At 47.4% G+C, this 24,772-nt stretch overlaps 1 protein-coding gene across 8 annotated transcripts; it reads left to right on the top strand.

Moving 5' to 3' along the window:
* Positions 1-1,800: 1,800 nt before the first annotated feature.
* Positions 1,801-24,559, top strand: ZNF333 (zinc finger protein 333). 8 transcript variants are annotated; one of them, XM_074338102.2, is made up of 12 exons: positions 1,801-1,900; positions 4,512-4,555; positions 5,567-5,690; positions 6,129-6,224; positions 7,470-7,552; positions 10,664-10,780; positions 11,898-11,985; positions 15,497-15,576; positions 16,202-16,328; positions 16,736-16,834; positions 17,576-17,652; positions 18,135-24,559. In XM_074338102.2, exons 2-12 carry the CDS (start codon positions 4,517-4,519, stop codon positions 19,230-19,232), a joined length of 2,028 nt encoding a protein of 675 aa, XP_074194203.2. In that variant the 5' UTR covers positions 1,801-1,900; positions 4,512-4,516; the 3' UTR covers positions 19,233-24,559. The 8 variants fall into 8 exon arrangements, with proteins under 8 accessions (XP_074194203.2, XP_074194205.2, XP_074194206.2 ...); XM_074338104.2 differs by having other exon boundaries at positions 16,739-16,834; XM_074338107.2 differs by having other exon boundaries at positions 1,824-1,900; positions 6,164-6,224; positions 16,739-16,834.
* Positions 24,560-24,772: the final 213 nt, after the last annotated feature.

The raw sequence follows: 24,772 nt of genomic DNA on the forward strand, positions 1-24,772 counted from the left end.
CACCATTTATTGAAGAGGCTGTAACAAGAAATTTAATGTTCATTGCTCTAATTTAAGCTTAGACATTCTTGTGATGGCACACAAAAACACATAACGATAATGAATGCCACTCAGCAAGACACTGTCACATGTCGACACGAGCACAGCTGAGACAGATACACTATCAAGGTTATGAAACCTCACCAAGCTGTTTTTACAGTGCTGCCAACGTAAGCACACTGTGGCAAGTTCTCAAACTTTATTGTCAGTCCTTATATGCCTGAGTCAACATTTGAGTAGTTCTGTTTCTTTGATCTATTTATCTATTCCTACAACTTGTACTTCCTCCATGCTTTTGTGTTTTTGCTGACACTATACCCGCAACTTACAACATTTTCTACCCACTGCACTACCATTCCCTATGACTTGATATTCATCCTTCAAGACCCACTTCCAACCAAATGCCAAATTTCTTGATTTCTCCACCTATCATATCAGTTTTTAAAAAATATTCTGATAATATGTCATATGCAACAATCTGCTGGGTTAGTTTTATCAGAATGGCTCAACCTCATCTCTCTCCTCCAACCTCCACTTGGAGCACCTTTGCAGGAAGGAGATTTGTAACCTTAGCACCTAGCGTATAGCAATCAACTGATACTCTATAGATATTTATCTGAAGAAATAATATACATGTGATCGATATGTAAACATTAGGGAACTGGTTACAGTGGTTGTTGCTGAGGAGATAAATTTAGGGTTGGACTGAGACCTTCATTTGAACTTTTCCTATGTGTATGTATTATCTATACTACACGACATATACATAATTTTAAGAAAGAAGAGTCAGATTTCCTATCTATTGTTTTGAACAGATTTTTGCATCTTATTTTTAGTGAGAAAGGCAAGCTGTAGAAGAAATAAGATACAGTACTGCTTAACGATGGCGATATATTCTGAGAAATGCGTCATTAGGGGACATCACAGAGTGCACTTACACAAACTTAGATGGTCTAGCCTACTACACACCTAGGCTACAGGGCATCGCAGATTACTCCTAGGCTACAAACCTGTACAGCATGTTACTGTACTGAATACTATAAGCAATTGTAATACAATAGTATTTGAGTAATGGCTTGCATTACAACATCAGGACAGCTACTATGTCACAAGTGATATGAATTTTTCAGTTCCATTACAATCTTTATTTTAAATTAGATTAATTGGGGTGACAACGGTTAGTAAAATTACATAGGTTTTAAGGGTACAATTCTATAATACATCATCTATATACCACATAGTGTGCTCACTACCCAGAGTCAGTTCTCATTCTGTCACCACATATTTGACCTCCTTTATCCTCTGCTCCATTATAATCTTATGGGACTATGGTAAATGAGGTCCTTAGTTGACTGACAGATCCTCATGCAGCACGTGACTGTATACAACCCTATTTTTAAAGAAAATTATTAAGATTGAAAAATAAATGTTACCCAGGATATGTTTTTTTTAGGGAACTGGATTAAGCCAAAGGAGAAAGGTGGAGGGCGGAGAGGGGGCAGGAAGGTTAAACATGGCAGTCCCAACGTGCCAGCGAGGCCCCGCCCCTCCCTCACCCCCCAAGCCCAGGACGCGCTCTAATTCCCGCCCTTTGGACCTAAGCTTCGCCCCCAGCCTTAAGCATCCGGCAAAGACCCCGTCTCCCAACCCCACTCTCCATGTCCTTTCGAACCAACTCCAAAGCCTGACTCTAGGGAAGAAACTAGGACTGCTCCTCTGCGATTGGACGATCAGAGCCCAGGCCACTTCCGCTTCCGGCGCCCCAGACCAGAAGCGGAAGTGCACGGCGGAGGCGGCGGGCGGTGTCCCTGCAGGGTGCTCACGGCCTGCTGCGGTGGGAGTGTCTCCCCGCGGTTTGCAGGTGCGGCTCAGCCCCTGGGGACGGCGGGGAGGGCAGAGAGGGGCCTTACGACCTAGAGTAGCCTCCCCCGCCGACCTGCTTTCTCCCGGCGGTCGCCCTGGTTCCGGGGTTGGGCGCGCACAGCTCGGCCTCGCCGCCGTGCCCCCCACCCCTGCGGCCCTACCTCGTCCTCAGGTAGCCCCGCTCCGGGCCGGCGGGACTGCCATTCATCCATCGGAATCACGAAGTGCACTCCAGGTCCTGCACCTCAGGAATGGTGACACCGGCCAGCCCCAGCCCTCACCCATCCTCCTCGATTTGTAGGGCCGGACCCTCGCGCCCTTATGCAACATAACTGTTTATAAGCAACTCACGTTTTGTTTACTATGGCATTTCATACGATCGGGCTTTGTCATGGAAAAGTTAGGTCTGAGTCTACGTGTGCTAATTGGTTTGAATGACTTGTCAAGTAAATTTAAAAAGTGGAATGCACCGTCTATCAAGGGATGAATTAGATGACAAGACTTTTTTTTTTTTGTGACTGACAATTTGCAGTTTCTAAGCTTAGGACCTGTTTACTTAGCTTTCGTTACGTTTTCCTTTTCCTTTCATTTCTCTTTTTCTTTCTTTTAAAACAGCTTTCAATTTGCTACTTTTATTTTGTGAATATCAGTTTTTTCACTGTCAGGTGAGGGTGTCTTAAGAAAAGCTATTTCTCAGTTACCTCACAAGTCTATCAAAGAAAAGTAAGACTCTTCAGTGCTTTGCACGTTGGCTGTGTTACCACAAGCATGTAAATCGCCGCAAAGCTTCAAAACATAGTGGCCTCCAGGAAAAAGATGACATATATAGCTTTGTTAGTACTGGGAATTGAAATTGAGTTGAGTTTGCCATAAATGGGATGTCTGTCTGTCTGTATTTATTTATTTATTAAGTAAGGTCAAAGTTCACTGTACTGAAAAATGAGGACAAAATTCTGGAGGAAAATTAAACAGCAGATTTCAGTTTTATGAGTGAGATGTTTGTTTTCAAAAGAAATACATGTAACACCTTGCCTTTCTAGAAAGGATTAATGTTTCTTAAAGACATCTGAAATCTGTTGTGGATTATGTTATATGAACAGGCACTTTAAGTCATTTTTATATTTATTTTTGTGTTGTTATATCGTTTTGTGTGCCTGTGCATGCAGGCACATGCCTTCTTAGGCTAGCTATACTGAATTGTTCTTTGGGAGTGTTGATATTTGGCACATTTCACTGTAGGTTGCCTTGGATGGACTGGGCCCCACACAGGGTGAAACAATGCCACCAAAATAGATGCAGTGCTTGTGTTTGTGTAGTTTTTATTCTATCTGGGAAGACATTTTAAATTAATCATGACAAGGGTAGTACGGAAACATGGAACAGGAGAACTTGGGGAGGAAGTCAGGAAAGACATCTTAAAAGGGTCCCATGTTTGAACCTAAAAGATGAGTTGTATGTAGCTAGACAGGGGTTTGGGCTGTGGAGTAGAGATGTGAGAGACCGTTCCAGATGTACAATCCCTCAGGTAGGACAGAGCCTGGTGGTTCCAGGAGCAGAAAAAAGACAGGGAAAGCTAGAGGAAACAGTGCAGAATGGATGAGCCTGGTTGGAGAGGAAGGCATGGCCCTGAAGGTCATGGTAAACTTTGGACCTTGTTCTAAGGCCACTGGGAAACCACTGAGTCAAGACTTTTAAGTAGGGTGGTGACGTGATTTTCTCTGTGATTTAGACAGAACCGGCTCCTGGATTGAGCATGGAGTTTGGGATGGACAAGAATGAATGCAGAGTCCATATCTATATAGGAGCTTGGATAAGTTCAGGACTCTGGTGATAGTAGTTGAGTCTTGATGGTAATTGTGAAATTGGAAAAGATGCAATGTTTGAGACACATGTAGGAGGCAGAATTTAGAATTTGGTGATTGACTTATTCTCTACTACCTGATATAGAGCAGGTGTAGGCAAATGATGGCCCATGGATTTCTGAGCCAATGCTCGTTTCTATAAATAGTTTTATTGGAACACTTTTTTTAAAAAAAAGTTCTCTATGGCTGTTTTTGTGCTATAACTGCAGTTAAATAGTTGCTATAGACTTCATCTGCCCCATAAATCCTAAGATAGTTACTATCTGGCCTTTAAAAGAAAACGTTTGCCAACCCCTAATATATAAAGTACTTAGAATGTATCAGGTGCTGTGCTGATGGCAGGATTTGGGGTCCTGAAAAAAGTGGACGCAGGCCTATACTTAGTTTTTACATCATGGTTGGAGAGACAGAGGCAAAATCACCTAAACAAATAAATATAAAAATCACAACTTGATAAGGGCAGTGGAGGAAAAGTAGAGGGTGTTGGAGGTATCTTGAGGGAATATAAGAAGAATAATGATCCTTTTCTTAGGTGAGAGGAGGTCGTAGACATGATCCGGTCCCGTGGCCTGAAAAGTGGTACGGGGGCCCTGGACGTTGCTTACTAAGATACATTCCCTGTGAGGGTTTTTCGCTTGGTCACCACAATGGCGGCCCACAAAAATGGAATTATCTGGGTCAAACCCTTGTTTGGTGCTCTGCTTGTACTATCACTCCTTCTTATACTTCGTTTCTCTTTTATTGCAGAGAGGATGCCTGCTGAGACCTTAAACCCTGGCACTGGGGTCATGGTGAGGGGCTGGGGAGTCTGGATGGTGGAGGGGGGATAATTATGTACTTTGAGCCCTATGCCCTGTCTCCTTGCCATCAGCTGAGGAAGAAAGGGGCAGGGAAGTATGGAGCATCTTCTCCCGTGCCCCAGGGGACCTGGAGCATGTCCTCTGGAGGGAACTGGCTTGGGAGGAGGGTCCCCACAGAGACCCTGGGGTCCTGTGCCTAATTCCGGAGTCTGACCGAAGAGTGGGGCTCATTTAGAGCTGGCAGCAGAGCTCCTCCAGGGCCATCCCTGCTCTCTCTTGTAAGACTTACCCTAAACACATGTGGCTGTAGGAATTTAAATTTAAACTCATTAAAATCCAGTAAAACTAAAAATTCAGTTTCTCAGTCACCTGAGCCACATTTCTCAAGTGCCCAGTAGCCACACATGCGGTGGCCGCCCTTTTGGCAAGTGCAGGCGTAGGACATTCCCATCCTCCCAGAGAGCTCTACTGGGCAGTGCTGCTCTAGAGAGCCCTGAAATTACAATGCCATTTCTCAGGGGCAACAGAAGTCCTATTTTAACAGGTATAAAAGATTACTACATGCTTATAGAAGTCTAGGGACGGCATGAAAATTAAGCGATCAAACCCAAACTTCTCATGCCTTAAATAAGGAAAAACTCTCTAGGCTGAGAAGTCCAAGCTCTGCTGTCACTGGTCAGTGAAGTGACAAAGAAAGCCACAACTTACACTTCCGGATTTGTCCAAATGTTAAAAGAACCGTAAATGTTTTGGGTTTGGCAGGCAACTACTAGATTCTGCCTTTGCAGCACAAAAACAGTCATGGAGACAGGTACACAAATGGGCATGGCTGTGTGCCAATAAAACTTTGTTTACAAAAACCAGTGGCCCTGGGCTTTGCTGAGCCCGGGACTGGAGAGAGCTCCCTGTCTGAATGTTCTTGCGCTGGGTTTCCCTTCCGCAGTTGTCCTGCTGAGCGATGGGGTGGTCCTCGCTGAGCCAGTATATGTGTCTGCCTCTTAGGAATCAGTCACCTTCGAGGATGTGGCGGTGAGGCTCATCCAGGACTGGGCGTTGCTGGACGGTGCTCGGAGGAACCTGAGCAGACACGGGATGCTGGACAACTGCAGGACGCTGGCTCCCGGGGGTAAGGCTGGCACTACTCCAGCCCTTCTTGTACGTAGATGCCAAACGCTTCAGGGCCTGTCACATGACCACAAAGGTCTGATGTGGGCCTGGTGGGGTTTACGGTTCACTGGTTTCGTAATGGAGCTCCATCTGTTGCACTGACTGCATTCTCTCCATAGTCAGGACCTGTGTGGGTCTCACTGACTTTGGCCTTGGACTTTAGGGCCTAGATAACCTGAGCCCCATGGGGCAGAGAGGAGGGCGTTTGTGGTGTGGGCCCTTGTGAATGAGCTTCACTGAGTTCATTAGAAACTGGGTGTGCTCACTTGGCCCCCATTGTACTGGCCCAGCGTCATGAGCTGAAGTCCACGTGGAAGCTGGGTGGCTGGTGGGGAATCGTTTGTTTTCCTCGGCAAGTCCTCCCTCCCTCAGCACGTGTGTCTTTCTCCATGAGCAGGGACTCCACCATGCAAACCCAGGCTTGTTTCCCAGGTGGGGCCAAGAGAAGAGCAGAGGGCAGCAGAACGAGGCATTCTCCGTGCCATGGGTGTGGGTGAGTACCGGGGGCGCCAGGCGCAGGGATCTTGTGACCCCCCCATCAGAGGGGCTGCTAGCTGGGAAGGGTCAGTCTGACAGCATTTTAAAGGCTCTCTTCTGAGGGGAAAGAAGGCTATTTGGGGTGCGGTTTCTCAGGTGAGTTGCTTTAGCTTTTCTTCTGTTTTCACATTCTAGCGTCCTCTTATACTTACCGTTGGTCTCAAAACAAGATATGTTCCAATTTCTCTGTTTTGAAAAAATTTGAATTATTCACATACCATAAAATTCTACCTTTTAAAGTATGCAATTCATTGGCTTTTAGTATATTCACAAAATTGTGCAACCGTCACCACCATAACTCCAGAACATTTCTGTCACCTCAGAATGAAACCCCATTCTCATGAGCAGTCACTCCTCATTCTCCCCTCCCCCCAGGCCCTGGCAACCACCAGTCTGCTTTCTGTCTCTCTGGATTTGCCTGTTCTGGACATTTCAGATCAATGGGATCATATAACATGTGACCTTTGGTATCTGTCATCTTTCAGCATAATGTTTTTGAGGTGCATTCATGTGGTAGTGTGTGTCAGTGCTTCATTCTTTTCAAGGCTGAGTACTATTCCGCTGTGTGGAAGGACCACGTTTTGTTTATGTCTGTTGACGGACAGTCTGGTTGTTTCTGCTTTTGGGTGATTGTGAATAGTGCTGTTGTGAACATTCGTGTACAAGATTGCATATGGACACTTTTTCGGTTCTCTTGGGTATACACTTAGAAGTCGAGTTCTGGAGCATATGGTAACCCAATGTTTAACTTTCGAGGAACCACCAAACTGCTTTCTAAAAACAGGTGCACCATTTTATGTTCCCACCAGCGGTGGACGTGGGTTCCGATTTCTCCACATCCTTACCCACACGTTTATCCAGTTCCTCTTTAAGTTGACCATTTCTGTGTGTGCTTTGTCTAATTGCTTCTTACTTATTTCTCTGATAACTCTCTTTCTGGCAACAGCAGTCTCACTCCCCATAGAATCTTTTGCTTGGAAAAATAGCCTCTCATTTCCACTTGTTCCTGTCACTTCCAAAATCCACACACAGCTCTACTCTTTAGAGTCTCACTTTATTCACCGATGCCTTCTTCCCTTTCAGTGCCTTTCCAAGTTTAGGGTCAATATATTTTTTGAAAAAGCCTATTTTTCATGTGTGTCGATTTCATACCACTATTTCTTTCTGAAAGAAGTTTCTCCCCCACCCCAATTCATTTTAGATTGCGAATCTCAACCAAAACCCAAACAGTCTATTCCTGTGCAGGATATTTTGGAGGAAAATTCGTCCCATGATTTGCAAATGGTAAGATTCACGGCGGGTGATCCTCATTGGAGAATTTGAGGAATATTATGTGACTTGGAAATGTAACCCAAGGCCTGGGAGCCATTTGAGCCAGGGCATTCTACTAGGGCACCCCCCAGTGTCTGAGAGGACACTGTGACTGTAACTGTGTGTATGACTGTTTACGTAGTCTGTGACTCATAAGTTTGGGTAAACTCTGCTTGTCGTTCAAGACTTTCTAGAAGGTTCCCCCAAGTAAGCATTTCTATCAGTGCAACTCAGACATTGATTGTGTGAAATGTGATTTATTCTGCAACAATCATGAGAGACATGCTGTCTGTTAGGGACGCCCCAGGAAAGTTAAGAATGTGGGAAAACCTGGTGGTGGAGCCTACGACATCCTCGAAGAACTTGACCTGTGTAAAAAAGGCGCGCCTCTGAAAAGCCTGAAGATGTGCCTCTGATGGGCACATTCCCTGGGCGCGGCATGGATGTCACGGATGTTGGCGAGCTTTTCGTTCTCACTCGTCCCTTCTCAGGAGAGCAAACTCTGCCTGGAGAGAAGGCCCCAATATTTTAACTGCGGTGGGAAGGGCTTCTGGAGGAACTGTAACCATAACTGGATCAAGAGAACCCATAGGAGAGAGGGCCACTCTGATTATAAAGAACATGGGAAAGTTGTCAGGGATCCCTCCCCTCTTAGGAGACAAGTTGAGACCCCCAGACTGGAAAGAAGCCCCTTTCAAAGTGGGGGAAAGCCTTTAGCACCAGCCCGCACATTGCAGTGCACGAGGAGATACACACAGAGCCCTTCTGTCCCCGCTTTGGCCCTGAGTTCCCGCCTCCCCAAACTACAGGAGCTTCCAAGGTTTGACTTCCCATTCTTGGGGATTTTGAGGGTTAGGGTTTGGATAGGGGGACATACAGAGCCCAGGCTCACCCTCTGGTCTGGGGCTCCTTATCCTGGAGCCACTGAGATCTCTGGGCTCCCTCAGTCTGCACCCCTCCACGTCTGTCATGGATGGTGTTGGCCTCAGAGCGGCAGAGATGCTGGGCCAGTGGACGGCGTGGTGTGGCCCACGTTGTAGAGACCTCTGTTCCATTCCTTCGTCCTGAGCAGGGGAGCTTCAGCCCTGCCTTACCTGGTGTGGGCTTCGGGGCAGCCAAAACCCTCGCCCCTGCACGGTCTGCAACAGACCCCAGGGCAGCTGAGTCCCTCCTCCTCCCCAGGTCCTCATGGTCCTTGGTTTACACTTGCTTAGGCAGAGGGTGTCTTCCAGTAGCTGCTTGGGGAAGGGCATGTGGTTTTCAAGAGCTTGAGATCTGCAAATGTGTTATTGAAGCTGCTGAATTGCTGGGGCCTCATCTGATGTGATCAGAGCGGTAACCCTGTTACAGAGCACGCTGTGTGTCAGTGTACAGCCCTCAGTTAACGCTCGTTGAACGAAGGAATGAGCAGGTGGGTGCTGGGGAAGGCATCTCCAGGCCCCACCTGTGTCCATGTCTAGATCAGCAGATGGACTGTGAGAGGGAGGGAGGGAGGATGAGCCTCGAGAGGACCCCCTCTCCAGTTTCTGTGGCTCTTCCCTCAGTATGGGGCTCCAGCACTTTCCACAGAACTCCGCTCCAGCTCAGTAGTGAATACCAAGTGTGGGAGAGAAGGGGCCTCTCCTGTATCCGAGCCCCAGGAAACAAGTGGTCACAGAATGTTCTGAGTGGCCACAGGAAATCTGCTTCCAGACACGTGTGAAAGAGAAACTGAGCATTTCATCCCTGAAGACGCACATCTGCAAAGTGGTAGAGCTGGATTTGGCGCTGGCAGTTGAATCCAGGCCTAGCTCCTGAGACTAGTGTCTTAGCCACCAAGATCTGCCTGAGGTCACATGACCTACCACTTGTTTGATGGTGTTGACCCTTTCTCTAGCCCTTCTGGGCCATTACAGGTGTCACTGAGCCTTGTTCCAATCACTGAGGCCTCCAATGGCAGTTCTGAGGCCTCCCTGTCATGTGGGAGTATGTGCTGGGGGCCAGGGACAGACCGAGGCCCTATGTCCTCCCCCTCATGGTCAGTTAGGCCAGGGGAGGGCCAGGCACATAGGGAGCTGGGAATTGCTCTTAGAAGAGCCCCAAAGGAGACTGAGAATGGGTGTCTCCAGGCTCCGCCTTCCTACGCCGCCTCTTCTCCACAACACCTGGTTCTTAGCGGCTGCGGTTTCACTGCCCTATTCTCTGCCGGACCCACAGTGTCCGCACTAGCAGTGTTCGGGAAGTGTGTGCTGGACAAACAGGCTCAACTCCTCAGAACCTTTTTTTCAAGAAGAGTGATCTGTGTCAAAATTACTTGGAAGAAAACATTTGTCTCAAAATATACTCATGGGGTTTTAATTTATGGAGGTGACTGAGTGACGACACAGGCAGTACCACAGAAAGATTTTTTTGACCTAAGTTTCTTGAGAGGAGAAGGCTTGTCATGACACATGGGTGCACACAGGGCAAGTGTTAGGGTCAGTCAGGGGGCAGAAAGGGATGAGGGAAGAGTCTAGGTCAGAGCCTTTACTGGGATTTTTACAGGGCAGGATAAACAGGATTGGCGAGTGTGAATAATTCTGGGGGACCTTGGGCACAGGAGCTGTCCCTGGTTGTGTGGTACCTGGCCTGGGTGACTTAGGACGGGCGTGTATTGCGTTGTGTGAGGTGGCTAAGGAGGTGGTTCAGAGGATGCGCTCTGGATGGCAGGGGAGATGTAAACAACTGGAGCCAATAGCTTGGCCCTGTGATTGACGGATGTCAAACGGACAAGTACAGAATTGAAGAAAACAGACCAGTGTTCACATTCAGAACCAAGGGCTCCCAAACTTTCTGTGCTCAAACATCCTGCAGTGCCTCTAAGTGCTGTGGCCTAACTTCCAGCCAGGGCCCCCCAGAACCAGAAAGGGGCCAGGTCCATTGTGATCTGTCCTTGGAGCCCCTTGGTGGTGGCTAGCAGTGGAGCAAAGAGTCACCAGGTCTGAAACTGCCAGACCTGTGTGCCCCGTCTTCTAATGGCACTACCCCAAAACTGAGGGTCTCTGAGCTGAGAACAGCCTCAGTGCCACCTGTGTCCTGCTCAGTATCTTCCGTGCCTTTTCCCAGGGGCCGGGGCTGGACCTCAGGATGCAGGGCAGGCCCATGACGGGAGAGAGGAGGATACCCTCAACTCCAGAGGACCAGTCAGCTCTCCGGGAGTCGCCTTGGCCTTCTGGATACACAGTAAGCCTGGGAGGAGGTTTGCCGCGGGGACCCCAGCCAGTAAGGCCTGGGGTTCGGGATTTCTGTAAGTGAGGAGGCTGGAGGGGAGGCAGGAATCTAGGGCCCACTTTTGGGAACTGGGAACATGCTGGAGGCCCAGGCTTAGCTCCTGGTAGAAACTACTGAACAGGCCCTAGTGTTTCTGCATTGAAGGTGACAGGTGGCAGGGGCTGACACTCAGGCGCTGGCCCTGGCCCTACCTCGTATGGTTCAGCCTTTCGTCCTCTGATCCAGCCACCCTCACACCCCCCAATCCCCTCGTCCATGGCCAGGAAACCTACAGGAATGAGTGGGTCCTGTGACCCGAGGGCTGGGTGAGGAGGGTCCGGGCTGAGTATCTGAGACGGACACTGTAAGGTGTGTTTTGAGCCCCGCCTGGAGGAGAAGGGGCCTCCTCCCACCTGCTCTAGCGGCCTGTCCCTTCCCCGAGGGACCTGCCACATTTACTTCCCCATCCACCATCAAGTCCTATGCGCTCTGCCTTCAAACTATAACCTACGTCTGACTGCTCCTCCTGTCCCCACTGCCCCTGCCCTGCCCAGAGCCACCGTTTGTTCTGAACCCCTGGGAATGCTACTACTTCCTCTGGGCCCACCCTGGACACAGGGGCCAGAGGCGCCCCTTAGAAGTACAAGTCAGGTCGGACACCTTTCCAGTAGAGGAGTGTTCCGATCCTTCCTCCACGACAGGGCTTCCTTCCAGAAACAACTGCCTACCTCCCCTCATTTGCACAGGGCCATCTCCGCAGCCCCCCCCACCCCCCTGCCCCTCAGCCTGCTAGCACCCCCTGCGCGCTTTGCCCCAGTTTTCCCCCACAGCTGGAGGCTGCTCAGGGAAGGCCTACCCCACCCTGGACCCCTGTCCCCATCCCACCTTGGAGGTGTAGTTCTGTCGCAGTGATTAGCCTTGTCTTGAGGAATTGGGTAAGTCTGGGCCGGTAAACAGGGCGTGTCCCCGCCTTTTATCAGTAGGTCCCCCAAAGCAGGGCCAATTATGCAAATTCAGTCTGAGTGAACAGGTGTGAGTGGGTCCCATTGACCACTGTGTGACTCTAATCTGACCCTGTCGCTCTGTCCAGGGCCTGAAGGTGGCTGTGAGGATTCAGAGGGTGGCCACGCCAGAGCCTGCACTGGGCTTCCCGGACCCGTGGGTGGCCGGGGATTCTGGTGAGTGAGTGCCGGATGGAATGGCCGCCAGAGGGCACTGCTGTCCTGTGGGGACTGGCATCTCCTGCCTTGGTTTCCTCTGACTGCAGACATTGCCTGGTACCATCAGGAGGGAAGACAGCGGCCTCTCTCATTATGTTTTCATGGGGAAAGGCACTTTCACAGTCCTCAGATTTTTCTTTTTCTTTTTTCTTTTTTTTTTGGTTTCAGGTCTTTCAGTGAAGAAAGAGCAGGCCCCACTCACCTGTGGCAAAGGCCGGACCTCTCTTTGGGAGAGATTAAATTTTTCACTACACAATTATGGCAATGCTGAAGATTACAGTTGAATTGACTATAAATGGCGCATGTTTTAACTGAGCTTTTAAAAAATGAAGGTTAAAAGGCACATTTCCTGAGAAGCAGGGGAAAATAATTAATTCTGGAGGACAAATAACAACTTTAATTGCAAGGCAGTTGTTTCCTTTTAGCTTGTCTTCTAGTGAGAATAATGAACTTTGATTCTTAACAATATCATGCAGTCTTGCATCTGGAATCTGTATTATATCATTGACAGGAAGTAATCCTTTTGCGTTGCTCTTTTGTATGTTTTGTTGGTAGGCCTCTGGGCCAAGCACTGCCTTGCAGTACTCTTGAAGTACTTGGAGTACGCTCTGCTCTTGACGTGCTCTGTGACTGTCCTCCTGTGGTGTGGGGGGCACTGGGAAACCATCAGAGGCAAAACACCGCCCCCCTCCCCCGTGGAGCTCCCAGTCTGGCTGGGCAGTCAGGTGTTTAAATGGAGACAGCGTGGGAACGCGTAACATGGGGACTTATCTTGGGGGTAGAGAGGAGTTCTGGGAAATCAAAGCTTAGACCAAGGTTTCTCAACTGCAGTGCTACTGACATTTGGGCTACATCATTCTCTGCTGTGGGGTCCCCCTCGGCCTCGTTAGCAGCATCTCAGGCCTCCATCCACTGGATGCCAGGACCCCGTTTTCCTGAAAATGAGACCTAGCCGGACAGTCAGCTCTAATGTGTCTTTTGGAGCAAAAATTAATATAAGACCTGGTCTTGTTTTACTATAAGACTGGATATAATATAATGCCGGGTCTTATGTTAATTTTTGCTCCAAAAGACGCATAGAGCTGATTATCTGGCTAGGTCTTATTCTCGGGGAAACACGGTAGCACCTCCCCTGTATTAGTGTGCTAGGGCTGCCATAACAAAGTACCACAGACCGGGCAACTTAAACAACAGACATTTGTTTTCTCACAGTTTTGCGGGCCTGAAGTCTGAGCTCAGGGTGTGGGCGTGGCTGGTTTCCTCTGAGGGCCGTGATCTGTTCCAGGCCTCTCTCCTTGGCTTGTGGACAGCTGTGGTCTTTGTTTTCCCTCTGTACGTGTCTGTCCAAATTTCCTTTTCTTATAAGGACACCAGTCATATTGGATTAGGGCCCACCATAATGACCTCATTTTAATTTAATTACCTCTTTAAAGACCCTGTGTCCAATTGCAGTTATATTCTGAGATACTGGGGTTAGGACTTTAATATACAAATTTTTGGAGGGACGCAGTTCGGCCTATAACTGCCTCCTTCCCCCCAATCTTGATAACCAAAAAGTCTCCAGGTGCTATGGACTGTGCCTCCCCCTTCATATGTTGAAGCCCTAACCTCCCATGCAACTGTATTGGACATTGGTCCTTTAAGGAGGTGATTAGGGTTAAATGAGGTCATAAGGGTGGAGCCTTGACCTGGTAGAACTGGTGTCATGTGAGGCCAAAGTGAGAAGGTTGCCATCTACAGGCCAAAAAGAGGGTTCTCACCAGACGTGGCACATGCTGGCATCCTGATCTTAGACTTACGGCCTCCAGAACTGTGAGAAAATAGGTTTCTGTCGTTTTATTGCCCGCTAGTCTGTGGTATTTTGTGATGGCAGCCTGAGCTGATCAATTAAGACAGCAGACGTTGCCACATATCTCCTGGGGAACAAGCACTGGATTCGATCATAATTAACGGTATCATTTAGCTTGGCCAGATGTAGGGCTGTTTGGAGAGGGTTTGGAGAGCGGAACTCAGCCCTAGGAACAGCATCTGTAAAATCCCTCAAGGGGACAGAGGGCTGTGGGCAGGGAGCAGAGGGAAGTGGGGAGGGGTGTAAGCTGACTGGAGAGCAAGTGGACTCCAGACCATGCAGGGCCTGGAAGTGTGGGAAAAGAACCAGGCCCATCTCCTAGGCTACCAGGAGCCAGGGGCGCATGTAGGTGAGTGGTGCCGTGCACCTGTGGTTCTAACCCTGCAGCACCTGGGGCGAAGATGGACTTCAGGCAGGACATGAGTGGTGGGTGAAGGTGGTTAGGAATGGAATGGTGGCGGCCTAGAATTGGGGTGAGTGTGGAGTCAGTGTGGCATGGGTCCCTAAGACCACTCCCACGTTTGGTGGCTCATAGAAGGCAGCATACAGCTGTGCGCGTGGCCATGGTTTGTAACGGAAAGGATACAAAGCAAAATCAACCAAGGGAAAAGGCGCATGGGTGAGGTCTGGAGGGAACCAGAATCCTTCTCTGCCTCACTTCATCTTAACTAATTACATCTGCAAAAACCCTATTTCCAAATAAGGTCACATTCTGAAGTACTGGGAGTTAGCACTTCCTCTTTTTTGAGGGGGGAACACAATTCAAACCCTGACAGTCTGCTCTCTGCTCCCTGCCCGTCCACCACTTTATGTCCTACCCCCATGCAAAATACATTCAGGTGATTCCAGCATCCCCAAAGTTTTCACCCATTTCAGCCCATTAATAAGTCCAAAATCTCATCAACTCAGAAAGTCCCAAATTTCATCATGTAAGTCATCTAAATCACGTGTGGGTGATACTCGGGGAAGGTCCATCTTGGGGACAAAATTCTTCTCCATCTGTGAAGCTGTGAAACCAGAAACAAGGATTCTGCTTCCAGAATACAATGGTAGGAGGGGAATAGGGCAGACCTTTCTGTTCCCAAAGGGAAGGAAAAAAGGGGTCCTGGGTCCCAAGCAAATTAGAAACCCACCTGTGCAAGTTCAAGGCCTGAGAATAATCCTCTGTCTCGAGGCTCTGTTCTCTGCCTGCCTGGCGGCAGCCCTGCTCTCTAGCTCGTGCTGGATATTCCATTCGCGTTCCGTCAGATAGGTAGGTGGAAATAGTGGAGCCGATGGTTGGGTGTGTGGGTCTGGAGTTCAGATGTGAGTCAGCCTAGGGTTTTGGTAGAGGTGGGAATTGACGCCCAGAGGGGCAGGTTGCCAGCTGCGGCAGAGAGTACTGAGGGAGAAGAGAAGAGGAAGGTCTGGGACATGGGGTTGCCAGCCAGAGGCATGATGGAAGAGGAGCTTCTACGAGACCAAGAAGGAGGCTGGGGGTGCGGGCACCTTGTGTGTCCCTGTGAGTGTGTGCATATGTGTGTGAGCACGTGTGGTCACTCACAATCAGAGTGGGCAGTCTTTGGTCTGCGAATGTGCTTACTGGGCCTCACAGCTCCGCCCCCCCCCCCCCTCCTCTAGCTCTGCCTGCCCAGGACCCTGTGTGGCTCCAGGAGGAGAGCGTAGAGGAAGATCCTGGGGTGCTGACCACCTGTGTACAGGTAAGTAAGAAATCCTTGCTGTTCTTTCTTGCTTTGCCGCCTTGTCCCCTTCCCATGGCCTGGAGCTTCTCGACTCCACAGGGCGGGTCTCCAGGCATCCAGACTCTGGGTCTCTAGCAGGGTGGGGGACAGGGCAGGCAATGGCCCGAACCTCGCAGTCAGACCTTCCCCGGCCTGTTGAGTGCTGTGTTGTGCTGAGCGTCAGGAGGGAAAACAAAGCAAGGATGTGAACTGTCCTCGTCTCATATCCTTCACATCTCACTGGAGCAAACACTGGTCATTTACCAAATATTTCTCTCTTGCCTGCTCAGGTCCGCTGTGGCCTGGGGCTGGAGGGGAATAAAACTGCAAGGGCTTCCTGGCTAGCTGTCAATAGCTAAGTCCTGTCATGAAGTTAAGGTCCTTTGATGCCACGCCTCTGGATGCTGTCCCTCAGGGAGGGAAGGGTAGAGAGGAGTTCTAGTCTGAGGCCTGAGCCAAGGGGTAGATTCTGCGGTGCCTCAGAGCCCCGTCTGAAAGTCCTCTGCACAGGGTGTCCATTCCCCAGGCCTGCCAGCCCCCCACCTTCATCTTGTGTATTGGCAGGGGTGGCCCCTGGCTGAGTGGTAATGGGTGTGCATTGTAGGAACCAGTCACCTTCGCCGATGTGGCTGTGCTATTCACCCCAGAAGAATGGATGTTTCTAGACTCTGCCCAGAGAAGCCTGTACAGAGACGTGATGCTGGAGAACTACAGGAACCTGGCCTCTGTGGGTAAGGCTGGCCTCATCGCTTCATCCATACACTTACGCAGCAAGTATGGGTTCCTGGAACTGTGCTGGTTTGGAAACAGGTGAAAAGACAGATGAATCCTGCCTTCATGGTGCTTTTAGGCTAGTGACTTCTAGAAATGAAGATGTATCTGCTGCTTCTGGGCTTCTCAGATGTGTCCCTGAGCTAGGCCCTAGGTTTTGGGGACTGGAATGTTGTGGTGTCCTCTGGGACCCTGTGAGGGAGCTTGTACTTTGGTTCCTTAGTGAAAGAGCGCTGCTGTGCCCATCAAAATTTAGGCATACTTATTTCACTACTCCCATCCCTAGTGCCCCTAAAGTCTAAAGAATATGAACCCTGGTTTCATGGCAAGTGCAATCTGTTCACACCATCGAGTCTTTCCCCACAAGCAGGAGATCAACTATGCAAATCCAGCACGTTTTCCCATTTGGAGCAAAGAGAAGAGCTGTGGGCCACCGGGAGAGGGATCTTCCCAGGAGCCTGTCTAGGTGAGCACCACACAGATCGGGAGAGCGCCAGCTCTGGTAAGATGAATGTTAGATTTGGAAAGTGTCAGAAAGGGCAACACTTTCAGTGCCTTTAATGGAGAAAGTTGTTTGGTTGAGATCCCTTAGTGAGTTCCACCTTCTTTCATTTTTCCCTTTCCTGTTTATCTCTAATACTTTACTCTGGTTTTGTAGAATGATTTATCCTACCTCCTCTTCACATTTAGCATTTCCATGTGTATATTTCTTCCAGTTTCTCCTCACTATAGGTTCTTCTTTATCTATTTATTTAAATTTTATTTTTTATTAAAGTTTATTGGGGTGACAGTGGTTAATAAAGTTACATAAGTTTCAGGTGTACAATTCTGTAATATATCATCTATCTATCACATTGTGTGTTCACCACCCAGAGTCAGTTCTCCTTCTATCACCATATAGTTGATCTCTTTTACCTGTTCTTGTTAATACTTTCTCTCAACATCAGTCCCAATCTTCATAGAATCTTTTCTTAGTAAATTATCTGCTGTTTCCATCCTTTTTCCTGTGACTACATCACTCCTTATGTAGCCAAATACCTAAAATTGTCCTTTACGCTGATACATTCCTCCTTTTCACAATTTCTTCCCATATTTAAGATCAGTATTTAAAACAAAAAATCCACATATGCCGAGCTTACTTTCTTGGTCACCTTGATCCTGCAGTTTCCTTCTCTGCATGCTTAATTTTCCCCCCTCTTAATTGCAGAACCTCAACTTCAAACTCAAGAGTTAATTCTTAACCAAGATATTTTTGTGGAGATTCCATCCATTGGCGTGAAAAGGGTATGGTACACAAGGATTATTCTTGGTCCTCTCTAGTAGGAAAAGTATGGGATTGCTGTTGGTTAGAAAAGCAGTACAAGAGGCCAGAGAGAGATTAAGGCAGTGGGTGCTCACCTAGGAGAAAGCAGTTTCTGGGAGAGAGTCTGTGAAGGGAGGGAGAACTTGAAACGTAGATCAAGACGTGTCTTCACAGAGTTCCTGCCACTAACCGTGTTCATAAATGTGACATAGATGGTGCATTTGGAACTTATTTTAGACTCAAACTAGTCACAAAAAGTCTTTATCTAAGAAACCCATGAAAGTAATGAAAATGATACCTCTTTGTGGCAGTGCATCCACTTAGGGTAGAAATGGTCCAGACACGGGGAAAGGGGAAAGGCTTCAGCTGTAGAAATGTCTTGATCCTCTACACAACTCCCCTGGGGGTGAATGTCTGTGGATGTAATAAAGTCTTTGGTCTTCACATTTTCCTCAATTGACAGGAGCAACCTCTGACTGGAGAAAAGCTCCACAGATATGATGAACTTGGGAAGCCTTTTAACAGCATCAAACAACTTTTTCAGTATGAGAAAATTCATGCTGGAGGCACCCCCTATGCATGCCAAGAGAGTGGGAAATCCTTGTTCCAGACCACTCACCTACTGGTGCGTGAGAAGATTCATAGTGGGGATAAAACCTATGCATGTGACAAATGTGAAAAATCCTTCAGATACAGCTCCGACCTTCTCAGGCACGAGAAGACCCATACCTCAGAGAAGTGCTTTGAATGTCAGGAATGTAGGCATGCCTTCAAATATTCCTCGAACCTGCGGCGCCACATGAGAACTCACACGGGAGAGAAACCCTTTGAATGTCGTCAGTGTGGGAAAACCTTCACGAGGAACTTTAACCTGATTTTGCACCAGAGAAACCACACGGGTGAGAAGCCCTACGAATGTAAGGACTGTGGGAAAGCTTTTAATCAGCCGTCCTCTCTGAGGAGCCATGTGAGAACTCACACTGGCGAGAAGCCCTTTGAGTGCAGTCAGTGCGGGAAAGCCTTCAGGGAGCACTCGTCACTGAAGACGCATCTGCGAACTCACACCAGAGAGAAACCGTATGAATGTAACCAGTGTGGGAAGCCCTTCCGGACGAGCACCCACCTGAACGTGCACAGGAGGATCCACACAGGGGAGAAACTTTATGAGTGCACGACTTGTGGTCAGGTGTTGAGCCGTCTCTCAACCCTCAAGAGTCACATGCGAACCCACACGGGAGAGAAGCCCTTTGCGTGCCAGGAGTGCGGGCGAGCCTTTAGTGAGCCCTCATCCCTCAGAAAACACACGAGGACCCACACCGGCAAGAAGCCCTATGCGTGTCAGGAATGCGGGCGAGCCTTTGGTCAGTCTTCACACCTCATCGTACACGTGAGAACCCACAGTGCAGGGAAACCCTATGAATGTAATCAGTGTGAGAAAGCCTTCAGACACAGCTCTTCACTCACCGTGCACAAAAGAAGTCATGCCAGGGCAGAGAACGTTAGGAATGGCGTCCTGCCGTTATCAGTGTCCCATTCATATGGTGGGCTGCTCGCTAATTAACTTCCAATTTGGAAAGAGAAACATTCGGGCCTATTATCATCTCTCATAGTATTCGTTTAGCTACATCACATGTTTTAATGTAATTTCATGTTTGTTTGATTCTAAATATTGTCTTCGTTTCCATTATCACTAAATCTTTGACACATGACTTGTTTGGAATTAGATTTTTAAATAACTGTATATGGTTATGTTTTTGTAGAGGCATAATTACTTACAATGGAATACATAAATCTTACGAGTTGGATGAGTTTGACAGATGTGTACATATATGCAACCAACACCCTACTCAAGATACAGAACATTTCTGTCATTCTGGAAAGTTCCTGCATGTATCTGGGTGTTTTTTAGTGCCTTTTTGTTGCTAGTTTCTAATTTAATTAAATTTCAAGCAGAGTATGTGGTTTTTGTGTCGTTGAATCTTAGGTATTTTCTTTTGAGATTTGCTTTTAGGTCTAGTGTGGTGCATCCTGCTAGCTACCTACCCAAACTGCACCTTCTTTCTTACAGTAGAACCTAGGGGTTTGTTCCGATTGGTAATGTACACTGTGAAAAACCTCCATCTCCCAGTCCTGGCAGTTAGGGGAGGCCATGTCCCCCAGTTCTGGTTAGTGTGAGAAGTTGTTGGATGTGACTCCTGGTGAGGATGTTGGAAAGAAGTGGTTTCATTTAGCCAGTCCCTCTACTTGCCGTTTGTACTGGCAGACACGAGGAGCCATCCTATGACCATGAGAGTGGCCGGAAGTCACAGTCGTTCTAGTTCCCTAGTTTGTGTCTTTGTGTGTCTGCGCTAGCCCTGGACTGTTTGTTTCTGGAGATCTTGTTACATGAAAAGATGCATTTCTTACTGGTTTTTAGCTGTTCTCACAGGATTCTGTTTTTGTGTTTTGAAAATTCTTTTTGCTGAGCATAACAAACATATGTAAAAGTTCATAAATCTTAGTGCATACCTTGATGAATTTTATGTATGTCTGTACCACCCACATCAAGATATAAAATATTTTATCTCCCGGAAGGTTCCCGTGGGCCCTACCTCACTCAATGAGCCCCATCCCTAGAGGTAACCAGTATTCTGACTTCCATCACCATAGATTTGTTTTACCTGCTCCTAGAAATGAAACCACACAGTATGCCCTCTTGTGTCTGTTTTTTTCACTTAATATAATGTCCATAAAATGTATCTTTGTCGTATTACCATTTTAAAAATTGCTGTGTAATAGTCCATCATCTGAATATACCAGAATTTAAAAAGTCTATTCTGCTTACAGGCATTTGGGTTCTTTCCAGGTTTGGCTGTTATGAATGAAGTTGCTGTGACTGTTCTGGTGCAAGTCTTACTGTGGACATGTTCTCATTTCTCCTGGGAATAAACCTAGACGTGGAACTGCTGGGTCCCTGGGGAGGCGTATCTTTAGCTTCAGTAGATATTGCCACACAGTTTTCCAAAGTGGTTAAAACAATTTATACTTCTGTCATCAACGAATGAAGGTTTCATTTGCTGTACATTCTTGACAACATTTGCTACTGTCAATTGAATTTTAGCTACATTAGCGCGTAAGTGGGTTCTTGTGTTCTCATTTGCATTTTTTGGTGAATAATGATGTGGTAGGTGGTTGCCACAATTTCATCCCTCTGTGGACATCTCTTTTCAGTGTGACTTTTCTGCTGCCATCAGGAGGTGGGGTTTATTTCTCTACCCTTTGAAGATGAGCTTGATCACATGACTTTTTTTTGGCCAATGCAGCATTATCAAACATGACGAAGCAGAGATTTGAAAAACTCATGTTGGGGTTTGCCCTCTTTTAGCTGTGGTTAGACTCTTGAGAGCAAAGCACCAAACACCAGACATGTGAGGTAGGTCACCTTAGACCATCTGGCCCCAAGCAAGTGACCAGGTGACTGAAGTTGTACAAGTGACCGTAGGTGAGGCCGGCAGAACTGCCCAGCTGAGTTCAGCTCAAATTGCTGACTCACTTAATTATGAGCACGTGAGGTGGCTATGCAGGAATAGACAAGTGACACAAGTCGTGTGGTATCAGAAAGAGGAAGCTGCTGTAACAAAAACTTAAAATGTGGCATTGACTTTGGAACTTGGCAGCTGGACAACAGCTGAAAGGGGGTGAAGGAGCTGAAAACCTCCTGAAAACGGTGAAGAAACTTACTAGAGGTTGGGAAAAGACTACGTAGTAGGGAAACCATTGACAAAATGTGTGTGGTAACTTGGAAGGTAGAACGTGTACTTGATGAACTTGTGGATCTGGCCGAGGAGGGAGGCGTTCTCCCCCCTCTCGTCCCACCCCAGTCTTCCTCAGGAGCGCCTGCTGGTGTTCCAAGAAGAGCTTGCCAGCAGGTGGGCACTCTCCTTGTGTCTGACGCTCCGGTTCTCTACCCACACCCCAGCCCACACTTGGCCTTTAGCAGCTAGTCAGGAATTTTAGCAGAACTCTTACCCCCTTGTCTGGTGGTGCTGTCCTCATCCTGTGCTACAGGGGAGCCAGTGCTTCTGTCCACCTCTCTTCCCCTAGATTTCAGGCTGTAGTCAGTTCCCTGTGACTTGAGCTTTTAAGAAAGCCACGCTTTTGTCAATTACTCAGCCTTGTTTTTCTTTAGTTTTAAAAAATTTATTGGGGTGACAATGGTTAGTAAAATTATATAGGTTTCAAGTGTACAATTCTGTCATACATCATGTGTATATCACATTGTCACGGAGTCAGTTCTTTCGTCACCATATATTTTACCCTCTTATATCCCCCCTCTCCCCTTACCCTCTGGTAACCACTACTGTTGTCTGTGTCTGAGTTTTTGTTTCTTTATCTTGTTCCTTTGTTGCTTTTAGTTTTATATCTCACATATCAGTGAAATCATATGGTTCTCGACTTTTTCTGTCTGACTTATTGCACTTAGCATAATCTCAAGATCCACCTATGTTGTCGCAAATGGCACTATTTCATCTAATGGCAGAGATAAAGAAGATGTGCTGCACATACACAGTGGAATACTACTCAGCCTGTTCTTGTTGCTATGGTGGCAGCAATGCATACTAAGTTTCTACATCGAAAGCGGAAGTCAGAGGCGGGATTCTTCCTAAAAATAAATAATTTTTAGAATTGCTTGTTGAACTTTATCTTCCTGTTTTCTGTAAAGTCCCATGAGGAAAGAGACCACGTGGCGCCTGTTCAGTGTGACTTCCTTTAAGCCTAGCACTGCTGGGAAGACAATAAGCTTTCAATATGCTTGTTAAGTCTGTATGAATTCATATTGGGGCAAGTGCTCCCAGGTGGAGTATGTATGGTCTCAGCCCCTTAGGCTGTAGGTTCCTGTGGGCTGCTTCCTCTCACCCTCAGTGAGAATTTCTGCTACCTCAGAAATTCACCACCCCACAGCAATCTACTCAGGGTGAAGAGAGCACAGTGCCTGGCATTCATGGACCATTTAATAATAGGCAGTTCTGAGGCTTCTGGGTCGGCCTGAGGCTGTGCTCAGACTCTGGGACAGCACAAAAGGAGTGTGTGTGAGGATCAAAGATTACCTTAGAACACTGATCCCTCTGTTAGACCTTCGAAGGACACCTCGTCCCAAGAGGGGTATTTCTGAAATATGAACGAGAGGGTAAGGTGAACATACTGGAAAGGCAGGCAGGCACAAGGTGGTAGCCAAGGTAAGCAGGATTTTAGGTAATGCTTATTTCTTTTTATTTTTATTTTGGCCATGAAAGTACAAAACTTTGCAGGTCAGAAAAAGCCATTAGTTGATCCATGTTATTAGATTAGATGAAGTCATCTAAAAGATGAGAGTAGATGAAGCGTGCTGTTGCTGGTTCCCTGGAGTGGATGGTAGAGGGGAGTCGAGGTGAGAGGACTGCAGGCAGAAAGTGTGTTCTTCACAGGGATTTCATGCCCCTCTCTGCAGTGCCAGGCTGGGGGAGCAGCCCTGGATTTGGAGTCCTGTGTTTCCCACAGTTGGATACCTCAGGAAGAGACCATGGAAGAATGGTGGGTTGAACGTCAGTCTGCTTATAGCTTTGCCTCTTGGTCTCTCAGAGTCCTTTGGTCACCTGACCACTTCAAATTTACATTTTTTTTTACTCCTATTTCCCGACTCCCCAAATCAACTAGATGTAGGACTGCAGGCTGGCTATTGGGTGCTCAGAATCCAGGAATCCCAACCCAGGTGTACCAGTCCTGCTCTCTGGATTCCTGAATCTCCAGGTTGACAGATTCCAATGTAGGGAGAATCCCAGGCCTTGCCAATGTTCTAGCTGTCTTTAGGTCTCAGGAACCTCGCTGTGTGGACTTCCGGTTTGGGGTTCAGACTCCAGGACTTCTGGCTTGGGGACCCCAGAGATAATCTGATTCCGGTTTTGGGATTCCAGCAATTGCGTGACTCCTCAGAAGGGGGCAAGTTGAGGCTGTGTTTCTCCCACATCGGCCCCATCGCAGCCATACCTGGTGAATGTGGGGTGTGGGTGATGCTCTCAAGAACACCTCAAATATTGGCAGCTTGACAGAGAAGCCCTTACTTCTTTGGCATATAGACGCCTCTTTTGTTTTTGTGTAGAAATGGATTCTCCCGGGCAGTTCCTGAATTGCGGAGGTGGATACCAATTAGCGACTTGGTCCCCAGTATAGAGCAGTCTTGGGTTTGTGCTGACCTTTAACTTTACCCTCTCCCAGATGCACAATTCCCAGAATCCTGGACCGCCAAATATCCCTCCCTAAGATTTTTTTGTGGATCTCTACTGCTCTCGGTATAAAGTTCAAGTTCCCTAGCCTGGCCATGAAGAATCAGTCATATGATCCCAGGTACTTATCTGGAAGAAAATCCACCTCTGAGATGCTCCCTCCTTTTATCGTTTAGCCCACAGTGCCTATTTCCTATTCATCTCTCAGGTTTCATTTAACAATTAATGCTATAAAGTTTATAGTTGATGACCATTTTCTGTGTGTTGGCAGGCACCGAGCTGGGCTCTCTACCCAAGGTGTTTTTCATTTTCTGTTTTTCTTTGCATCCACTCTGGTTCTACTAATTAAGAGAGCGATTTGGTAGAAAGAGCATCGGCTTTGCCAGTAAAGAGCCCAGAATATGATTCTTGTCCCTGTCAGTTACTAGGTTTGTGATATCAGACAAGGTTCCTCATTGAATGACAGGTAGATTGATACTTATTTTACAGAGCAGGAACCTTTTAGTGAGCTAATCATGAAGCTTCCTTTTGGGGGCAAATTACATCCTTTGCTCCCTTAACAGTCTCAAACTGTCAGTACCACCAAGTGTGCTGACTATACAGTCACCAGTAATGCCAAGAATAAAAAGCAGAACTGATAATAAAAAAACACCACAGGATCTGATAATAAAACATGAGGAAAATGCATCCATGCTAGATGTCATTTTGTCTAGGGATCCCACACATATGAATTCTCATGTGGTTTATTTGGACAGGAATATATATATACATATATATATATATATATATATATATATATATATATATATGTATATATATACACACACATATATATATATATATATATACACACACACACACA

The sequence above is a fragment of the Rhinolophus sinicus genome, chromosome 15 (genome assembly GCF_057876585.1).
Source record: "Rhinolophus sinicus isolate RSI-liver-muscle chromosome 15, RSI-T2T, whole genome shotgun sequence".
NCBI classification, from domain to species: Eukaryota; Metazoa; Chordata; class Mammalia; order Chiroptera; family Rhinolophidae; genus Rhinolophus; species Rhinolophus sinicus.

Bases quoted from the DNA above. Each gene is read 5' to 3' on its own strand.
- ZNF333 (XM_088792436.1), top strand. From the start codon at position 6,998: ATGGTAACCCAATGTTTAACTTTCGAGGAACCACCAAACTGCTTTCTA. The intron at 16,835-17,575 runs GTGAGCACCACA...TCTTAATTGCAG, and splicing joins CTTCCCAGGAGCCTGTCTAG to AACCTCAACTTCAAACTCAA. The intron at 17,653-18,134 runs GTATGGTACACA...CTCAATTGACAG, and splicing joins CATCCATTGGCGTGAAAAGG to GAGCAACCTCTGACTGGAGA.